The sequence below is a fragment of the Ceratosolen solmsi genome, unplaced genomic scaffold, assembly GCF_000503995.2.
Source record: "Ceratosolen solmsi marchali unplaced genomic scaffold, CerSol_1.0 scaffold33, whole genome shotgun sequence".
Lineage (NCBI taxonomy): Eukaryota > Metazoa > Arthropoda > Insecta > Hymenoptera > Agaonidae > Ceratosolen > Ceratosolen solmsi.
The window spans coordinates 411,083-431,361 of record NW_011948438.1 but is presented as its reverse complement, the minus strand read 5'-3'; the positions used below and the strand labels follow the sequence as shown (position 1 = coordinate 431,361).

The 20,279-nt window shown below is 32.0% G+C and overlaps 3 protein-coding genes across 3 annotated transcripts in view; 1 reads left to right on the top strand and 2 right to left on the bottom strand.

Moving 5' to 3' along the window:
* LOC105365320 (actin-3) overlaps positions 1 to 11,146 on the bottom strand; it is a 12,239-nt gene extending 1,093 nt beyond the window's left edge. Inside the window, exons 1-3 of the mRNA XM_011503455.1 lie at positions 10,860 to 11,146; positions 9,779 to 10,157; positions 1,122 to 1,357 (exon numbers count right to left, since the gene is read on the bottom strand). Of these exons, the coding sequence (XP_011501757.1) occupies positions 1,122 to 1,357; positions 9,779 to 10,157; positions 10,860 to 10,985 (741 nt within the window). The 5' untranslated portion in view covers positions 10,986 to 11,146. The remainder of the gene's footprint in view (positions 1 to 1,121; positions 1,358 to 9,778; positions 10,158 to 10,859) is intronic.
* LOC105365317 (uncharacterized) lies at positions 2,520 to 3,280 on the bottom strand. The gene has a single exon (XM_011503453.1). The coding sequence runs from the start codon at positions 3,266 to 3,268 to the stop codon at positions 2,558 to 2,560; it is 711 nt and encodes a 236-aa protein (XP_011501755.1). The 5' UTR covers positions 3,269 to 3,280; the 3' UTR covers positions 2,520 to 2,557.
* Prp18 (pre-mRNA processing factor 18) lies at positions 5,803 to 7,509 on the top strand. The gene is made up of 4 exons (XM_011503454.1): positions 5,803 to 5,978; positions 6,048 to 6,326; positions 6,408 to 6,836; positions 7,066 to 7,509. The coding sequence occupies exons 1-4, from the start codon at positions 5,916 to 5,918 to the stop codon at positions 7,303 to 7,305; spliced, it is 1,011 nt and encodes a 336-aa protein (XP_011501756.1). The 5' UTR covers positions 5,803 to 5,915; the 3' UTR covers positions 7,306 to 7,509.
* Positions 11,147 to 20,279: the final 9,133 nt, after the last annotated feature.

The following is a 20,279-nucleotide window of genomic DNA, read 5'->3' as shown; positions in this document are numbered from 1 at the left end:
AATTGTGTATTTAATAATTTTAAATATTTCAGCATCACTTAGTCAACTGAATTACGTAATTATTTGTTTGATTCATTGATTAATTCCCCTCTACAATAGGCCTTTTACATGGCATCAACGCGTCGTATAATGAAACGACCGTTTCACTAAAAAAAATTTAAAAAAAAAATAAAAAAATTTAAAAAAAAATTAACGACTGCCCCGAACAAATGAAATGAAACTTGCTTAATAGAAGGGATTGGATATTTTATATCGACTAGTAATACTATTTACGTCGACTAACCATTATTGTAGTATTATGATCGGATATCATTTTGTATCTCCGTAACAGTTGATTCGTTTATTAAATACGAGATACATTAACGAATGAAAAATAATTTAAATATCAATATTTTCATTTTACTTTATAATTGCCTCGCCAACATCAATATTAATAATTATGTTTTTCTCAATGGAGCGAAAATTTAACAGTTGCATGGTATTCTGACGGGCAATGAGGTTTTTCGATCGATAACTTCCCTCGACCTTAATCATCAAAAATTAAGTAGCTTAGTGATTATTAATTGAAGTGCTTATCGATCAGAAAAGTTTTTTTCCCTTCATTTCACGGAAACGTTCTTCTGACAAGACGATTTCTCGTATATAATAAATAATAAACTATCTAAATAATAAACCTGCGTTTGAAAGAATTACTATTGCATTTCAATTATCTACCCGTATATAATGACATTTGTTCGAATTCAATAGCGATCGTAAGAAAAATAGTTGATACGCACTGAATACATTAAATTGTGCGCGGAAAAATTTTCCTGCGCTAATTATAAAGTCTCAATGTTACATAATTAAATTGAGCATAACGCAATTAAATTTAACGAACCGATTAAAATTATTCTTTAACGAAATGCATTCTCGTGCTCACATAACCTACAATGTTTATTTTCTTTAAATAAAATACAAATTCGAATGCTTTCGGTCGCTCGCGGCAATTAATTCAATCGAGTATTATTATTAATCAATAATGAAATAGTCGCGCGATTTTATACTCGGGTCGTATATTATCCAAGTGTACTTGCATCCTTCTCGCTACGGCCGCATAAAAATTGAACAAAGTAAGCGATTACCTGGCCGTCGGGAAGCTCGTAGCTCTTCTCGAGGGCACTGGAGCCCGCGGCCGTAGCCATCTCCTGCTGGAAGTCGAGGGCGACGTAGCAGAGCTTCTCCTTGATGTCGCGAACGATTTCTCGCTCGGCTGTTGTCGTGAAGGAGTAGCCGCGCTCCGTGAGGATCTTCATGAGGTAGTCAGTCAGGTCACGACCGGCCAGATCCAGACGCAAAATCGCGTGCGGCAAAGCATATCCTGGAAAGATAATATCGATATATTCCCTTGCGCCTGTCAAAGCTAAATAACTCTTACGTTGCATTTGATTGACGAGAGTCATGACGCCTTGTTATACAATTTTTATTTATTAATTTAATGGAAATTTAATTCATGACTATGAGAAGTTTATTTAACGCATAGCAACATGCAAAGTAAATATATGTCGGCATGCCGTACGTCTGATAGGTGAACATAATTATTTAACCGGCCAATAAAACTTATTATGTTATAAATTTTTATAATGATTATGATTGTCGCTACGGGTGTTTTTGTCATTATTTAGAGCGTAAAATTCTATTTTTATAGGCTTATTGTTTTACAAATCAAACGATATACAGTAACAATACGTAATATGTAAATATACGTAATATGCAATTACTTTAATTAATCGTTAAATGAAAAACTAATTTATGGAAATAAGGTTTATTTTATGAACCTTATCTATTTTATAACCTTTGAAAGTAATATATAAATGCCATTCTACGGGATTTTATTAACAAATCTCTAAAATTAAGATTTAAAAAATTTAACATTTTTCATTTTTAACCTAATGAAACACGCTCATTTATTTCAAATTACTGACTACGTGAAAAATGTATTTCCGTCATTGCTAATTACGTTCGTTACTATTAATTAGAACTTCATCGTGTATAATATGTTTGCAAATATTTTAATTAACCATTAGCTTGATAGATCATGTAATTAAGTTGAGAAAACAATTAAAATTTTCTTAAAAAACTATTAAAAAGATTTTTAAACTAATTTTATAATTAAGATAAGTAAGTACAAGTTGCGCTGTCTTATTACTTTAATGCATTAATGAAAAATATTTGTCAATCTAGTAATTCATAATGAAATGTTTATGAGCTTAAATATCAAAGGGTTGTTTACTTTTTTTTTTTTTTTTTTTTTTTAAATAATTATGCTAATGTATCGTAAAATAAAACTCTTTATTCCTTGTTGAATAAAATACAAAATTAGAAATCCATAAATAATAAAAATTATATTGTTGTAAATAATAAAAATTACGGATTATGGTTAAAATTGTATGGACATTTTAAATAATTGTAAATATCATGAGAAAATTATTGAAAATCATTCACTTATGTTTTACAATGACATTACTATTATATATAAAACATTATCAATTGTGAACGCTTAATGATAATTATTAAACCATTAAAATGTTTTTATTAATGTCACCATTACAGAAGCGACATTATGTGGATAGGATTTCGAAAAGATCAACGATCCACGTGGATCATGATATTTTAAAAGATCGATGTCCATGACGCTTCTCATGCCTACTCTCTCAGCTGCTTTTTTCGAGTATGCCGATGTAAAAAGTCCAAAAGCTAAATCGTATCCATTAGATTTAGCATATTCGATGCCATTTTGCATTAAAGCAATCGATAAGCCTTTTCTTCGATGATCTTTGTCCACGACAATCGCATAAAATTCCAAAGCGCGTTTCACCTTGGGGAATTTGCCGAAGAGTTTAGCTTTATCGATCATGTCATTCATTATGTGAAAATAGTTCGATAAAAGTTCGCACTTTGGTGGATAAGCTTCGTAAACATTAATCGATCGATTATTTATCGATACATTTGGATTTTCGCTTGCAATCATTATATTAACGCCAATGATTTTCTCACTACATTTATCAACAGCCACTTGACAGGGTAAATTCAATATCATTGCTTCGATTATTTTACGTTGATCTTCGTCTATTTGTCTTAATTTATTGTCAGTGAGACTCTGCTCGTTATTCGAAAGAAGGCATTTTAAAATCGTTTCCTCGGGATGAAAATTTGCCTCCATTAAGGAATTTACGATAAAAATCTCGCATTCCCTTACTTCCCTTATTAGATAATTTTCTTCGATCGACATTCTATCCCTTAATTACAAATAATCAGCAATAATATTTATATAAAATTAAAACAAAAAATTACGTGTACGATGATAAGTGAATTTATCTGTTGTTTTGAAACGTACGGAAGCACGTTATTTTAAGTGTAAATCCAAGGTAAATCCAATATAATAATTACTTTAGGCCGAGGTGTTGCTATTTTAAACTGCCTTCGATTATTAAAAAAAAAAAAAAAAAGCGCTACACGTCTGAAAATAAATACACAATATACTTTGAAATTGAAACTCAACTGTCATGAAGCAATACTTTCATTAATAACAACTGTTTCTTCGTTATTATCGTAGATAACCTCCAATCATTTTATGAATAATAACAAATAATTTACGATTCCTCGATTCTCATCTACTAAAACTGCATGTACCGCAAATTTATCGCAAAATTATTAAGACCGGATAATTGCAATTACGTGAATAAGTACGAGATAAGCTGATCGAAGCGTAGAAAGCAATTAAAATTCGAAGATGCGGTATGCTAAACTTTCTACAATTACGGAATTGAAAGTAGGACTGAGTCAGAGGACAGATCAGTCTGCGAGCACATGATACACGATCTAGGTATATTGGTACATGATAGTAGCGCACAATGTAAAATGCGAACAATACGACTAAACGGAGCACAGATATGAAGCATGCGCAGAACAACTTTCACTACTTCTTCATGCAAATTGTAGCTTTCATAATGCCACAGCGGTACCACTTGCAATCCAATGGATTTTTTTCCTATGTACATAGGCAATGAGTATATTAGTCATCCCAAATATTCCCTAAATTTTACCAATTTGTCAATATTAAAAATTTTCCACTCTACCAGTAATTTTCTGGTAATTGGTAATTTAATGGTAATTGAAAGCGCTACAAACTCGTATTATCCATTTTGAATTTACGAAAAGAAATTTCTATTCAGTTGCTGGTTTAATGTTTCTGCTTCTTCTTCTTCTTCTTCTTCTTCTTCTTTTTTTTTTTTTTGTTTTTTTTTTTTTTTTTTTTTTTTTTTTTTTTTTTTTTTTTTTTTTTTTTTTTTTTTTTGTTTTTTTTTCCCACAAAAGTGCATAAAATTTATTTTACATTTATATCGTTTAAAAATAAAGATTTAAGAGAAATTTAAACAACACTTTAAAAGCGGACGGTTTACTTTTTTTTATTTGGAAGCCCGGGACTAAAAATCCCAAATAGTAGTGGAAAATAAAAGCAAATAATTTTATAAAATCAATTGTTGTTAAACATAATAAAATATTGTTAAAAGTTAAAAGAAAAAAAATATACGTAATTTTTTTAATTGAAAATCGACTTTATAAATGAAAATCCCATCGCTTGTAATTAAATCAAATGTAGTTAAATTATTATCCTTCGATAAAAAAAAAAAAAAAAAGGCTACAATTGGTCAATTTATTTAATTCTCTAAGTGAAAATCCTTTTATCGTTAAATTATTATAAAATAACGAGGTTAGCAATTAACTATTTAAGTTGACGGCGATTTAAATTACAGATAATATTGTAAAAGTCATAATTCTTGAAAAGTATTTTTTAAATAGGTCGATGAGAGCGAATTCATACTAGGACATTTGCATCATTTTGTAAAAAAAAAAAAAAAAAAAAAAAAAAAAATGTCGGAGTTTAATGGACCGATAAAACAAATTCTAAAGTCAATCAAAATTATTGAAAGGCACAAACTTTAAGAATAAAATTTTGCGTATTAAAATTTTTTAAATTGTTTCGAATAATGTCGAATTTCATTCAATTTAACTTGAGTCTCTGGATTAATTAATTTTTCCTTTTTTTTCTAACGAACGATTTTGATATTTTATCTATTTTGTATTCCTTCTTCTCGGCAATGCATTTCACGTACAATACTCTGTACAAAACATGGAGCTTTGGAACGGCGACGTACACATTTCATTAGCTTAACTAGTAATTAAAGTAAGGAAATTTGTAGAACCTTTCCGAATCGCTAAGTCAAGCCTCGTAAATTTAGAATTTCGATAAAATGCTAAATTCAAAAATATGTGTAGCTGTAATTGTAAAACAAAGTGATGGAACAACCCGATTATCATTCATATTCTATCGATAATTTGAATGATTATAATACCACATTTATAAAGCTTCTAACTATAATGACAAACTTTAGGTAATTAAGTTTCATTAATCCTCGATCAATTAATACGAATTAATTCAAAGTCAATGTTGCGAATTAAAGCAACTAGAGGGCGAGACCGATTTTAATTTTTGTAAGCTCGTCGTATACAAAATTTACCAAAACAGTGAGCACAATACAATACGAATTACGTGCACAGCACAATGCACGTAAATGTACATATTTTACAGTGACAATGATGCGAGACTCGTTTAACGTTATTAATAATAAGAGATGGTTCGATCATAGTGTCTTTATAAAGCAGAATCGTAATAATTAGATATACAATTATTACGTTCGATGTTTATTATCATTATTCAATGTTCTAGAGAGAGAGAGAGAGAGAGAGAGAGAGAGAGAGTGAAAAGAATTTTTAGGTTAATATTAGGCAGATATATGCCTAGTTTATAATTCTGTCGTTTAATAATAGTGTCGAATTATTAAATGCTCATGGAAATATCGTTTTAACTTCTCATTATGGATATTCTAAAGGCAGAGATAGCGAGAAAACGAAAAGAACTCGAGGAAAAGAATATATTGGTAAGTATGTTTTGTTTATATTCAAACTAATCAGCCATTATAATAATTGTAATAATTAAACTCTGATAGCAAAGTAACAGAAAGTACTTTAAGCGTGGCGATCTGTTGACAACAGAGCCAAAAACACCAAGTAATATAAAATCGAATAGTAATAAAGATGACAGTAATAATAGAATCGATGCTGAAAACTCGATGATCCAGGACAATTCGCAACATGCGCTACCTCGATTGGAAGTTATACGTAAACTGAGAGAGAGAGGTCATCCGATTCTACTTTTTGCGGAGTCTGAAATTGATTCGTTTAAACGATTGAGGAGGTGCGAAATACTTGAGCCAGAAGTGAATAAGGTATGCGAGTACTTTAAGTGGACAGTTTTTTGTACATTTTGTAAGCATTTTATACTTTGCAATGTTTATTGTTATTGTCAGGGTTTGAGAAATGACTTTCAAGAGGCTATGGAGCAAGTTGACCAAGCGTATCTTGATGAAATTTTAAAATCCTCTAAACCACAAGAGCAACGTAAAAAGGGCGATGTTCATGTACCCGATGAGGAAGTAACCTACGAAGATATACAAATTATGGCTACCGCTCTTGATAAAAAAGATCGTGATACGGACATGAATATCATAACACAGTTCTTGCAATTTTTAGTGAAAATGTGGGGCGATCAACTTAACGGTAGATTAGCTTCTGAAAAAACGGGTGCCAAGGGGAAGATGGACAGTGCTATTTATGCACAGACAAGAGAATATCTAAAGCCACTTCTTCGGAAATTAAAAAATAAATCTCTCCCTGAAGATATTACTGACAGTTTAACGGAAATTGTTAAACATTTGCTCGAGAGAAACTATATATTGGTAACGAATTATATCACAAATTATGCTTGAGTCTTATAAATTGTGCAAATACTTGATAATTTGGCAATATATTATGAATATACACTTACATCGGTCAAGTTGCTAATATCTTTTTCATTACCTATTAATTTGTAAACATATTCGTTGATTTAGTTAATCAATTTGTCTAGTATTCAAAATTTTTATAAACAAATTTTGAATATCTTAAATCGTAACTGCAATATTTCAGGCCAGCGATGCGTATCTTCAAATGGCTATTGGAAATTCACCGTGGCCCATTGGTGTGACTATGGTCGGTATTCACGCACGTACGGGAAGAGAAAAAATTTTTTCCAAAAACGTAGCACACGTCATGAATGACGAAACTCAGCGAAAATACATTCAAGCTCTAAAACGACTTATGACAAAGTGTCAAGAGTATTATCCTACAGATCCATCCCGTTGCGTCGAATATTCTAAGAATTTCTAAATTAAGTATTCCCAAATCAATTTGTACAAATTAGCACCCAATTTAGATGAAATCTTATTAATATTGTAAAAATAATGGCGTTGATTGTTATTTCCATTTTAATTATGATAAAGTATATGTAATTTATAAGTACATGCAATTAATGCTCGAATCATCGTGTACATTGAAATTACATGAAATTGAAATGAATATTTATGTTTGCATTAGAGTTTCTTCTTTTCTGCAAGATCGTTTATACATTAGAAAAGGACGTCGTATAAAGCTACTGGATTCTTGTAAACTCTAATATGTACATTATAAAATTATTTGTATTGAAAATGTATTTTGTAAAGTGCATTGTAAATTTAACCAACCTGTATAAAATATACACTTTTTCATAAGTTTTACAATTTATTGTTGTTGTTAACAACATTTATAATACCTTCTAACGCAATAATTATCGATGTGGAAACAATGTTTATATGTATTGAAATTCATATATAATTTATTTCATTTAATATTTCCTGCAATACGTTCATATTAAATTTGAATACTTAATATTATTATCCCATCCGGAGATTCATATAATATAAGTCACGGATATAACTGTACGTTTATTTAAATATCGTAACAATTTAAGGGGAAAAAACTAAACAACTGAATTTATTGTAATGAAAAACTAGATAAAATAATTAACGATCATAATGCAAAGTCTGCAGATTTTATTGAATCTTGCCTGTTTATTTTTAACTTATCGCATTATAACCGAATGAATTTAAAGTCAATTATATCGACATATACTCATTATTTCTGTATTACTTGATCTCAATCGATCGTTACATCCTTGAGAACAATCATCCAAAAAAGGGAAGATGCCCGAGTCTTTTTAACCTTGATCTTAAAACCGCTTTCTTACCACAAATAAAATTAGCTTGATAAATTTTGTTTTCATTCACTTACTATTTGTAATAATGTATATATATATATATATATCATATTATTCAGTTTTAAAACATTAATGAAAATAAAGCTAAAATGTTAGATAAATTCGAAAATATAATGACATAGTAATTATTGTAGCGTTACATTTTAATTAAATTAAAACTAGAATTAGCTAAAGAACTTCTACATTATTCTGCAAATTTTATGTCTATATAACTATTGCATTACCATTACTATAAGCATTGACAGTTAACTTGAATTATATTTATTACAACACTTATAGAATATGAGAATAAAGTATTAATATTGACGAGGATGATAGCTTATAATTTTTTAATTTTAAACATTTTTGAAATCAAACGTTACATTTTTACGTTGTGACGAAGGTTGTATAATTTCGCATAATATAATTCATTATAATTCACTGAGCAAAGTATAAGTTTTTAAATAGAAATATTAAATTTTAAGGAAGTAAGAGATGAGATTCATTATTAAAATATTTGATGTAATGAATTTATAATATTTATAATTAAATGCATTTATATATCCATATAATAATTTAGCCATGCTTAGATGAATGCATTAGTGTAATTAACTTTATTAGTGTAAGGTATAGCTGTGTGTATGTTGAGTACAGACGTCTAAAATTCAACCGAGTAATTTAGCATTTTAAACAACATAATTACTGATTAAAGAAAAGGAAGAAAAATTATTTATGTTGAATTTGCCCTATGAATAGCCGAAAAAAATTCTTGAATAGGATTGAGGAGTCGAAATTATTGGTAAAGTTGAGAAAAAATTTCATTCCTTACAATAGATTTATATATATATATATATATATATAACTATTTCTATTTATCCTATTCAACAGGCACATCATAAAAGTCGGAAAATTAAATTATAATCATTTAAAGAGTAGCATTTAAAAAGTCTTACGAAAAATTTACGTCATTATTGTATAAAGATCATCGTTACCAATTAACCAATTAACAATGCTAACCACTCGATAAGAACTCACTTTAAAGAAACAAAATTATTCTTCCCTACGATTCAACATTTGGCTAATTAATTAGGCGATAATTAAGAAAATTCTCTTCTCTTCTCTTCTATCAATGGGCGCACAGCATGGGCGCGAAAGTATCGATTGATTTTTAAATTTATAATCCCATTTATCTCATTCCGCTCGTATTTCTTGTGTAACGACGCCCTTAAAATTCCCAGGAACAAGAATGAAAAAGTAAAAATGCATACTCGATACGTAAATATCGCATTAGTTTGGTTCCCGTGCATTGTGCAGTGATAATAATAATAGAAAATACTCGGTTGATTTTGCGAATGCGAATAATCTCTTCGCTCGCAAATAATTTTACTATTCGAGGATAGGAATGGATTTAAAGGATTTCAAGGACAATTTGCCGGACTCGACTAATTTGTTGTTTGCATGGACAAGGTGGGGTAACTCGGTGGCGTTTCCGCGCGTTCGTTGGTTCAAAGATGAGAACTGATGGACATAGAGTCCCGGGCGCGAAATAAAAATAAGGATCGGACTCACCCTCGTAGATGGGCACGGTGTGGGATACGCCGTCGCCGGAGTCGAGGACGATGCCGGTGGTGCGACCGGATGCGTAGAGCGAGAGCACCGCCTGGATGGCGACGTACATCGCCGGCGAGTTGAACGTCTCGAACATGATCTGCGTCATTTTCTCGCGGTTGGCCTTGGGGTTGAGGGGTGCCTCGGTTAGAAGAACCGGGTGCTCCTCGGGCGCGATACGCAGCTCGTTGTAGAACGTATGATGCCAGATCTTCTCCATGTCGTCCCAATTGGTGACGATGCCGTGCTCGATCGGATACTTAACCGTGAGGACGCCCCGCTTTGACTGGGCCTCGTCCCCCACGTACGAGTCCTTCTGGCCCATGCCGACCATGATGCCCTACGCATTCCAACCCATCGTGTTGTAGTCCTTTGCTCTCGGCGCGTCGTCTCGGCGAGGGCATCGACATCCGCGACCTGATCCCCATTATCCTCGTATCGTCCGAGCATTCCGGCATTTGGGTTGAAAACGAAACGGAACGTAATCGCGAGCACACGCCGAGTACATCATCCGAGCTCTTACGACCGATTCTAAATTCTAAATTCGGCGACTTAGCGATCAGAGTCAACCAAAGGCAACTCAAGACTCGCTCAAACTCCCTCAAATCAGCAGTAATTTCCCGATGTACGTCTGCATCCACCAAATACTAATCGCCGAAGATACGGCCAAGGAATATAGATATACACAAGTTGCTTTTACATTGAAATACGAATGGGGGTTGAGGGTTGAAGGTAATCGAACGTTGAATCTTATTATCAATGAAAGTAAGAGAAGCCGTGAGAATTAAGAATTGAACAGCAGGAGATAATTAGCTTCGAGGCGAGTGCCAATTCGTTATTATATGGTATTTCGCGATATTTCGCTTGGGTCTTGTAATTTGCAAATTGGCCAGCTACATTATTTTATTCGGATAACCACGGCCGGGTAGCGACGCGAGGAGAAATTTCTTTGGCTCAACCAGTGAACGCGACCCTCGTGCCTGTGTATTCCGATTTTGGGATAAGGACGGTGACGTAGGATCGAGCACGGAGACTCGATTACCTGGTAACGGGGCCTCCCCACGATGGATGGGAACACTGCCCTGGGCGCGTCGTCCCCGGCGAAGCCGGCCTTGCACATCCCCGAGCCATTGTCGACCACGAGGGCGGCCACGTCGTCGTCGCACATGTCGGCGGCTCTCGAAGCTGACGGCTCGACTCTGGACTTTGGCTCAGCGCGGACTCACCGCTCTATCGCGTATCCTCGCGCTGACGACTTGGCGCGTTGACGGCGTGAAGACGCCTTGAGCTTCCGGGCACTGGGCGACGAGACCGAGCCGAGAGAGTCGAGGTGCGCGCGTCAGTCGGCCGACTTTATACGACCGCTCCCACCGCCGATCGCCGAGCTGTTGCCGATTGGCTCGGAGGAGGTGGTGGAGCCGAGCGCCCGCGACCTTCGCCGGTCAAGGCGGAGGCCGAGCGCCCGGACATCCTTCCCCGCTGGGGGGCGGGTTTTTTTTTTTTTTTTTTTTTCTTAACTCGGGGATGGTGCACGAGGTCGGCAGCGCGGAAGTCGCGTGAATCGTTTATCAATGGCAATCGGGGGCTCAGTGGCGCTATTATGCTGGGCTTGGCTGGCATTCGAAATTCCGATGATTAACGTTGCACTTGAGGACAATTTGACTAGTGCACGGCGCCGAGTCTCGATGACTCCATTTTTATCACAGAAAATCCGTCGCGAAAATAGAATAGACTTTTAAGGCGAGGTTAGCGCCAAGATAACAGGACTTTTTTTTTTTTTACAATGTAGGAGCTAGTCTGCGAGAGGTGGCCATTTCATGGAATTTAATTACAATTGTTAAGGTAAAACTGTTCGTTATAGATAATGAATGGAATCCTCGTGTCTTTTACATTAAGAGGCGGGAATTAAATTTCGACTTTGGCTTTGGAGTTGTTGAAAGTCGATAGTAAGATCCCTATTTCTTCGATAATGCGAAACTAATAATAATATCTTTTGTGTTCGATATATCGTTCCAGTCCTTCGAACTTTTGACCATCAACTCTAAAATTGAATTTTATATATATATATATATATATATATATCGTTTTTGAAATTAAGGTCTGAACTTTTTTCCCCCTCCCCTCTCTTCATTTTAAAACATCATTTTTTTTATTGGATTATTCATTGCAATAAGAATAGAAGTAAGATGTAGTTAAAAAAAAAAAAAAAAAAGGGAAAAAAAGAAAGAAAAAAACGTACTCTGGATCTAAGAACCATACAGTCTACAGTCGACCTCATATGCACAATTTCTACTATTACCAATAAGAGAGAAAATAATGATGCGCACGCAATTACGCTTTAGTAAACACGAAAGATTTACACGTCGTAACAAACTGAACGTACTTGCGCATTTTTATTTATTTATTTTTTTTTCGATATAAATCTAAGTACATAGTTTGAATCTGTTTGTAATCAGAGTTTTTTTTTTTAAAACTTTCTTTTGTTTCGTGGAGAATTGTTTCTTTTCATAATAATATTTGCAAATCCATCTACATTACTTTAATGTTAATACGAATGCACGAAGGAAGTTATAGTTAAGATGAAAAATAATTGAATAAGAATGAGAAATACGATGAATTGTGTGTAAAACAATCTTAATTTATGAATGTCCAAAAGTTAAGAATTACAATAATAATATCATTATAATAAACCAAAGGTTAATAAACATTTTAAAATTCGTGTATTCTTGTCGGGATGTGTCAGTGATCGATCCGTAATTATTTAATCAATTTGAATCAATTTTTTTTTTTTTTTTTTTCTTTTTCTTTTTCTTTTTCATTGCGATTTGATATGATTTTTATATGGTAAAACACAAATTTCTGCGTAATAGCAATATATATTTTTTTTATTTCAAATAATTGGCTTTTGTAAGAGCAATGCAATTAATGTTACGCGAGATTTAATAAATCTTTTGCAGTATTTAGTCTTGTGTAAGTAGCGTAGAATTCCACCTTACTTAATTAATTTTACACCTTTTTGAGCTCATTTGCTTTGTGAAGCTATTCGCGAGACTGTAATTGAGCAAATTTCTACGAAACAAAAACTATATATTCAATTATAATAATATATATATATATATATATATGTATATATATATATATCGATGCATTATTTTATCATGTATTTTGAGTATTTGCTACTTTCATCCCTTTTAATATACATATTTTAACAAAAATACTACATTCGTATGTCAGTCGTAAAGCGTTGGCACTTATATGCGTGTGCGTGTGCGTGTGCGTGTGCGTGAATTCTTATATATCATTCTGTATTATAATTGTGAAATTCCAACGACATTCGAACAGATAATGTACGCTTAAACATTTGCAAAAGTATGATTTTACGTAATGTTGAAGGGGAGGGAAGGAAAATAATTCTCGTCCATTAATTAAAATCGAACAACTATTTATAGTGTGTTTACACAATAAAAACACAGTTGAACGTGTAAAAAGTCCATTTTGCTCGGCACTGTTAAGCGAGTCGTACAATCGAGCGTTAAAGTAAGAACTCAGGCATGTAAGCTTCCTCCTAGAGCAGCCCCATCCTGAGGCCGGCCGAAGAAAGTGCGGCCGACGCGCGGCACCGGGAAAAGCGAAGTGCGCGGCGCCTCGGCGCACTGAGCGGCCAATCAGAGCGTGCGCAGGATGAGCGCTTTTCCTCGTTAGCACCCGCCGCCCGCGCGAAACGGTGCCTCATTTTCCCTCTTGACACCTTTCCCTCCTCTCACCAATCCACCACCCCGTCCCGCGCGACCCTGCCCCGTTGGTAATCGCATTTTCGATTGGCTTTACCGCCCAATGGAAGCTGCGCGCACGAGCGAGTTGGACGGGGATGTTACGCTTACGAAACAGCGGCTCCTTTCATTTCGGCCAACTTGTCACTGTCATTGCATTTTAGCTAATCGAGCGTGTGATTGTTTTTCGCGCTATTACTGTCTCGGGCTTGTGACGATTATGACTTGCCGTTTGCTAATTTGCTAATATTGCCGACTGCTTTTAAGATATCAGCATCTAGTTAGGCGTTATTTTATGATTTTATGCAGCAAGTCGATCATATCGGCCGACTAATCTCACAGCCTCGGAAATTTATAAATTTACATTTTTCCATGCATATGTTATGCGTAGTGATATGCATTGGTAGCATTATTGGTAAATATCAAGGATTAATAATGGCCCATACTTATTTCGATTGTAAGGCCAAGTAGTTTTTAAGATATTATGAATTATTGATTTATTCGAGAAATTCTTTGATAAGTCTGGGATGTTGCAGCAAACGAAAACGTTCGTCTTTCGTCGCTCGTTACTTTACCCTTAAGCGTCATAAATCATTCTGTAAAACGATATAAATTGACGATTTTCATGCTGATAAAAATTAATGGAGATACGATCAAGATAGTTTAATATATTTTCAAAATTCTAATATCCATGCAATTGTGATTGGATAGGGCCGATACAACCTTTCGTGCGGATAATTAACGAAAATTAGTAGTTTTAGTAAAAGCTAGTACATTCCAATACAAATACGATGTCGACGACGATCGTATATTCACTGCTGATCAACATTTGTGTAAAATGCCTTTGCTTTTAACATTATAATTCTTTTTGTTTTATTACTATTCATTGCCATGGTTTATTGTGAGATAATACATATTGGTGGAATAAAAAAATAATATCAAATTTGAACGGTAAATTATTAACGGCAATGGAATTATATTTCAATACCTATAATTATTATTATCGACAATATTTCATCATTTTTATTCAATAAATGCACAAACTTGCAATTTCTATTTACCCTAATATACATAATAAATTATCTAACTGGGAAAGCAAGTTATACTTGATCATCTTACTTTTGCGTACCGTCGATAAATCTATGTGTTCTGAAAAGAAAAATATTATCCAACCGCGACATAAGCGAAGGCCTTGAGTGGAAAATACTAATTGAAGGTGAAATTCCTTCGCATGCACAAAATATGTAAAATAACGATATAATTCCAAAGTCGGGGAATACAAATTCATGTTAAAAAAAAAAAATACGGAGATAAAGAAGGTTAGCCAATTATTAAGCGACCGGTGGTATCGTTCAGAATCGCCGCCTGCTCGCTGTTCTCAATGACCCGCGGAGCTTGCACCTTCTGCCTCGTGACGTCAAACATAGCCGCTGAGAGGCTCGAGGGAGCTCGCGGAGCGCATTTCCCACCGGGAAGCCGTCGTATCCAGGGCGCGGCCTCGATCTTGACCCGAGACCTCGGTAGGCCGAAAAGCGAATCGCGAATCGTGACGGTTGGCCAGAGTAAAAGGATCGCGAGCCTCGGTGGAGATCGTGATGACGCGGTCGCCCGATCTCCCGACCAAGTGGGACATTCGCGGATCGATCCTTCGCTTTGCTCTCCTTCTCGCGGCCGAACGCCCGCGACATGGGAGACCCGAAATTATTGGATTAATGAGGACGAGGGGAGAGAAAGAGCTTTCACTAGCTTCGCTAGGTCGAAGTGAGAGCCTCGCACTTTGACGGGGAGAGCTACGCGAAAAAATTACTAAGAGACGTGGCAGTTGGAAAGTCCAATGAGCTGCGCGTAACTCGCATCCATCCAACTGCCTTTTGCCATATTTAATTTCACTTTCTTATTCGCTCGAAGAGTTGAAGAACTAGCTAATAGATAGAATTTCAATTCAAAGTTTTTCTAGATAAAATGTAATTTATTTCAATTTATTTCACATAATATAGTGTTTAAGTTTTCTCTAAATCTATATATAAATAGAATAAAATAAAAATTAAAGGCTTATTAGTTTTGAAGATCAATTGTAAATGATAGATTGAGATGAATGATAAAACACAGGATTTATTGGATTTAATTCAAAGTTTAATAATTATTAAAAACTAGATTCCAACAATTTATTGAATATTCAAATTTTTTATTTGTATTCTCCTTATATACATACATAAATTCATGAACAATAGTTTACTAAAGTATTTCATATTATAAAGAATTAAATGATATTAATGGGAGCGTTTATTCATCCAAATGTGAGTATATTTCCTTTCACTCTACATTTAATCTAAATTTTACAGAATTATGAATTTTTTCTAAAGTAAAGATATTGTTTTAATAAAATATTATATACATTTGACATCTGCTATTATGATTAAATCGAGAGCCGATAAAAATATAAAAATAACTTGAAAGTCAATTATTTGAATTGGTAAAATTTAAAGAAAAAACACGAACAGTATAAAAATATATTCATGGTCGTATCAATTACTCGTTAATCAAGTTAATTCGTAATTCACTTAAACGTAAAAATAAAAAGATGTTTAGACGATTCATGGCACATTGTCGAACATAAAAGCTAAGTTTTTTTTTTTACTTCTCAATTTAATTCCTTAATTATTTCCAGATATATAAATTTTATCATTGTATAATCATCGAAAAAAAATGTGTCTTTACTTAAGATTGTATGTCATAGAACGTTTCTCTATTTGAAAAAATTAATAAATATAACATTACCTAAATTAGAATAATTTTTTATTAGTGGATTTTTATCTACGTTAAAGTTAGCAAAGTAATAAACAATATAAATAAATACAAACAGTGTAAAAAAAACTTCTATTAATATGGCTTAAATGCTGATTGAAGAGCAAAAATGAATATAAAACTTATGTGAAACTTAGAAATATAAGATAACATATGTGAAAAAAATATTAATATTTTTGTATAGAATCATTACAGATAAGGAAAATGCAAATTTTCGTTTAAAACTATGTCGAATAATATCGATTTGTCGTCTAAACAACGGATTATTGTTAAACTATTTATTCTGATTGTCATTTAATATAGATTTTACACGACATAACTATGCAAAATAATTCAATAAAAAATGGAAATGAAATATTTATGAATTTATTACGCAATTTATCAAAAAAAAAAAAAAAAAATTATTTTGATATAAAATGTTTTTAAATACATTGCAAACAATTTTTCTAACAAAAAAGAAAGAAAGTAAAAACACTCCTGGCTTATAATAATGAGAATCAGATTGTTGTTTAGTTATTTAAAAATTAATAGGGTAATGCTTTCGACAAATTGAAAATATTATCGGAAATGTAAGTGCAATTGATCGGGCGTGAATGACTTATCGAACAAAAAACTTAATTTTCCATTAATTTTACAGATGAATAGAAGAGCTAAGCAATCCCACAAAATTATCAGTCTATTTAATTAGTAATTTATTATATTATACTCTGATTAACTCTAATTACTAGCAATTAATTAAGAAACTATAAATTAATCGCACATGGCCAGATGTTGAAGCAGAAATGTTCGCGTTTTATTAAAATTATTTCTTCGAATGGTATTAAAAATAGATACTAATTGTTAAATATAATAAATAATTATTACGATAATTTCTATCTTTACTTACAAATAAACTATTAGATAAAATATTATGTTATTTATCAAGTAAGACCAAATAAACATTGAGTTAAAAATACATTCTTATTTAAGGATTCGGTATGATAAAAAAAAAATTTACTTCCGATGACTTGCATTTAAAATATTATGTTAAATGGAAATGTGATAATAAAACAGAAATCCTTTTTTTTTTAACATATTTTACGACAAAAATATTGGGAAATAGTTTAAAAAAAAACTTATTGTAAAATATAGCATTAGCTTGTGAACATTTCATTATAATATTTCCATGTTGTATGTAGAAATTACATTTCGATTCATATTTTAAATTGTGCATACACAGTACAATTTAAATTTAAAATACTTAATTATTTAAAAACAAAAATAAACAAAAAAAAAAAAAACGTATTATCAATAAGGCAAATAAAAAATAAAAAAGTCAAGTAATTATTTGTTTTTTTTTTTTAATACTTCTTTAATTAAAATCGTCTATATAATTCATATGATGATTCATTTCTCTTATATCTTGATTATTCCTGTACATATGAGCGCAAAATTTAAACAAAGTAAATAATCACATCCAGCAAAATAAAAAGAAATTACGTTCATATTTGCTTTATAAACTTCCGTCTTCTGTCTTCAAATTAAAAAAAAAAAAAAGTTTCCTTCGCTATTTACAATGAAAAATGTATTCTCAGAAGTGGAAAACTTTATACTCCTTATGACAAACGAATACATTTTTAATTTTACATTTAATAAATTATCATGCATTGGTTTATAAGCTAAATAAATAAATTTAAGTGATGTGAAATCGTAGGCGTAAATCACTTTAATTGCTTTAACATTAATCCATCGAGAATTCGCTTTTTTTTCCATATAATTGATTTTTCAAAAATCGCTACACTTAGGTCTATTGGTTTTACTTAGTTAAGCTTAACGATATACAACATAATCATCTATCGGACATAGTTCGTAAAAATATTAACAATTTATTCAAATAACTTTAAGACGAAAGAAATTAAATAAGAAATTAAAAATTATGTTGTCTATGATTCATTGAAGAAAAATTGAAATTACTTGCCTATATCTAATTGATTAATCTTATGACAATTAAGACTGTAATTAAACTTCAATGTTCAATTTTCAAATGTCAAGTATTGTAAAACCCCAAATTAATCCAATTATCTAATTACTTATAATACAACAATTTGTATTTATTTCCCATACTTTATCAGTAATTCGAAAAAAATAGCTTTATTTTAATATATGATAATAGCCACTGAAGCTATTCAATATACTATGTTTTTTTTGTTTTGTTTTTGTTTTTGTTTTTTGTTTTTGTTTTTTGTTTTTTGTTTTTTGTTTTTTTTTTTTTTTTTTACATAAAATAACATTTGTGCAATGCCGATATACGTGGCAATTGCAAGTAATATGAATTTTTTGTAGATAATAATTAGCAGATCGAGATATTAGACGGCGAACAGCTATTAATTCTATGATGAAATGAAATTAAGTACAATTTAGCCTCAACGCTCGATAACTCTCATTCTATTACATGTTAAATTGTTCTATGTACATAAATAAAAAACACTTTACAATATTGCGTATCATAAATATCTCTGTATTTATGTTACAAAAATTTTTATGTGTCTTACCCGATTGTTACTACTAAATAAATTAAATGAATATTTTATATCTTTATATTCTGTGAACTTAGTAAACTATTATTACACAGCATTGGTTAAAGAAGGAACAAAACATTTTCATCATCTCCCGAACGTATATAATTTTTAATTTTACTGTCGAATCATTATTATTAACGATACGCAAAAAAAAAAAAAAAAAACCTAGACATATTTTAATCGTTTTTATCATTGCAGAAAATAATCAAGTACCCTATGTCTTGTGAAAGGAGCTAAAATCATATTACTAGTCACCAACGTCATTATAATTTACGTCCAAAGTAGTATGTCCGATGACGTACTACAACCGTATATAAGTGATTTGATTGGAACAATCCGAAAGTCTTTCAACAACAATAAAATTTGAAGTTCGCGTTTTTAAGGAAATTTTCCAAGTGAAGAGATATTGCTACGGTCGTGTTGTTAATTTAGAGAACAGCAATCGTGTCAAACAATTCGCTCTTTACCATTAACAATATTTTCGTTAGAAAACCTTATTTCTTTGGGATTTAATTTTGATCAGACTGGAAGGTGATAATTTTTTTAATAACTTATAGCTCGATAGCTGATGGTTTTATATGTCGAGAAACTTATGAAGGAAAAAACAGAGAACGAAAAGAATTCAGAATTCAAAATAAACGTCAATAATAATATATTCAAGAATATATTTAAAAAAAAAAAAAAAAAAAAAAAAAAAAAAAAAAAAATGTCTCTCTTTAGTCTAGTGATTGATCTACCATAATGTATAATGATGTTACAATGAATAATGATCTGAAAATATGGCTAAGAGTTTGAAAGATCCCCTAACCTGTCGCAGGTACCGTGGATATGGATTTTCATGGTGGCGCCATGAATGAAAAATTAGTCCTCGAGTTCGAGTATTAAATGATCTATGCTAAATTTAAGTTTAAGTTTAATTTTGAGTTTGCAGTCAGGCTATTTTTGTACCTACAAAAGTGTATGTTGGCATTAAGTTAAGCGTTTGCTTATGCTACAGTCATTACCTATGAGCATGTACAGTGAGTAAAGTAACCTTGTACCTGAAATCGTGCCTCAAAGCATTGTAATTACCAAAAACAATAACAAGAACAATAAAAACAACAATAAAAACAACAACAACAACAACAACAACGACAACGACAACAATAACAATAACAATAACAATAACAAAAACAACAACGACGACAACGACAATGATAATAATGATAATGATAATGATAGGAAAAATTTAATAAATTTATTTGGAAAGTTGAGTAAATATTATTAATCGAAGGAATGTAAGGACCGTTGTGTAATAATGGCCTTTCAGCAAGGAAAATTCTACCTGAT

Bases quoted from the DNA above. Each gene is read 5' to 3' on its own strand.
- LOC105365317 (XM_011503453.1), bottom strand. From the start codon at position 3,268: ATGTCGATCGAAGAAAATTATCTAATAAGGGAAGTAAGGGAATGCGAG.
- Prp18 (XM_011503454.1), top strand. From the start codon at position 5,916: ATGGATATTCTAAAGGCAGAGATAGCGAGAAAACGAAAAGAACTCGAG. The intron at 5,979-6,047 runs GTAAGTATGTTT...AAACTCTGATAG, and splicing joins TCGAGGAAAAGAATATATTG to CAAAGTAACAGAAAGTACTT. The intron at 6,837-7,065 runs GTAACGAATTAT...GCAATATTTCAG, and splicing joins TCGAGAGAAACTATATATTG to GCCAGCGATGCGTATCTTCA.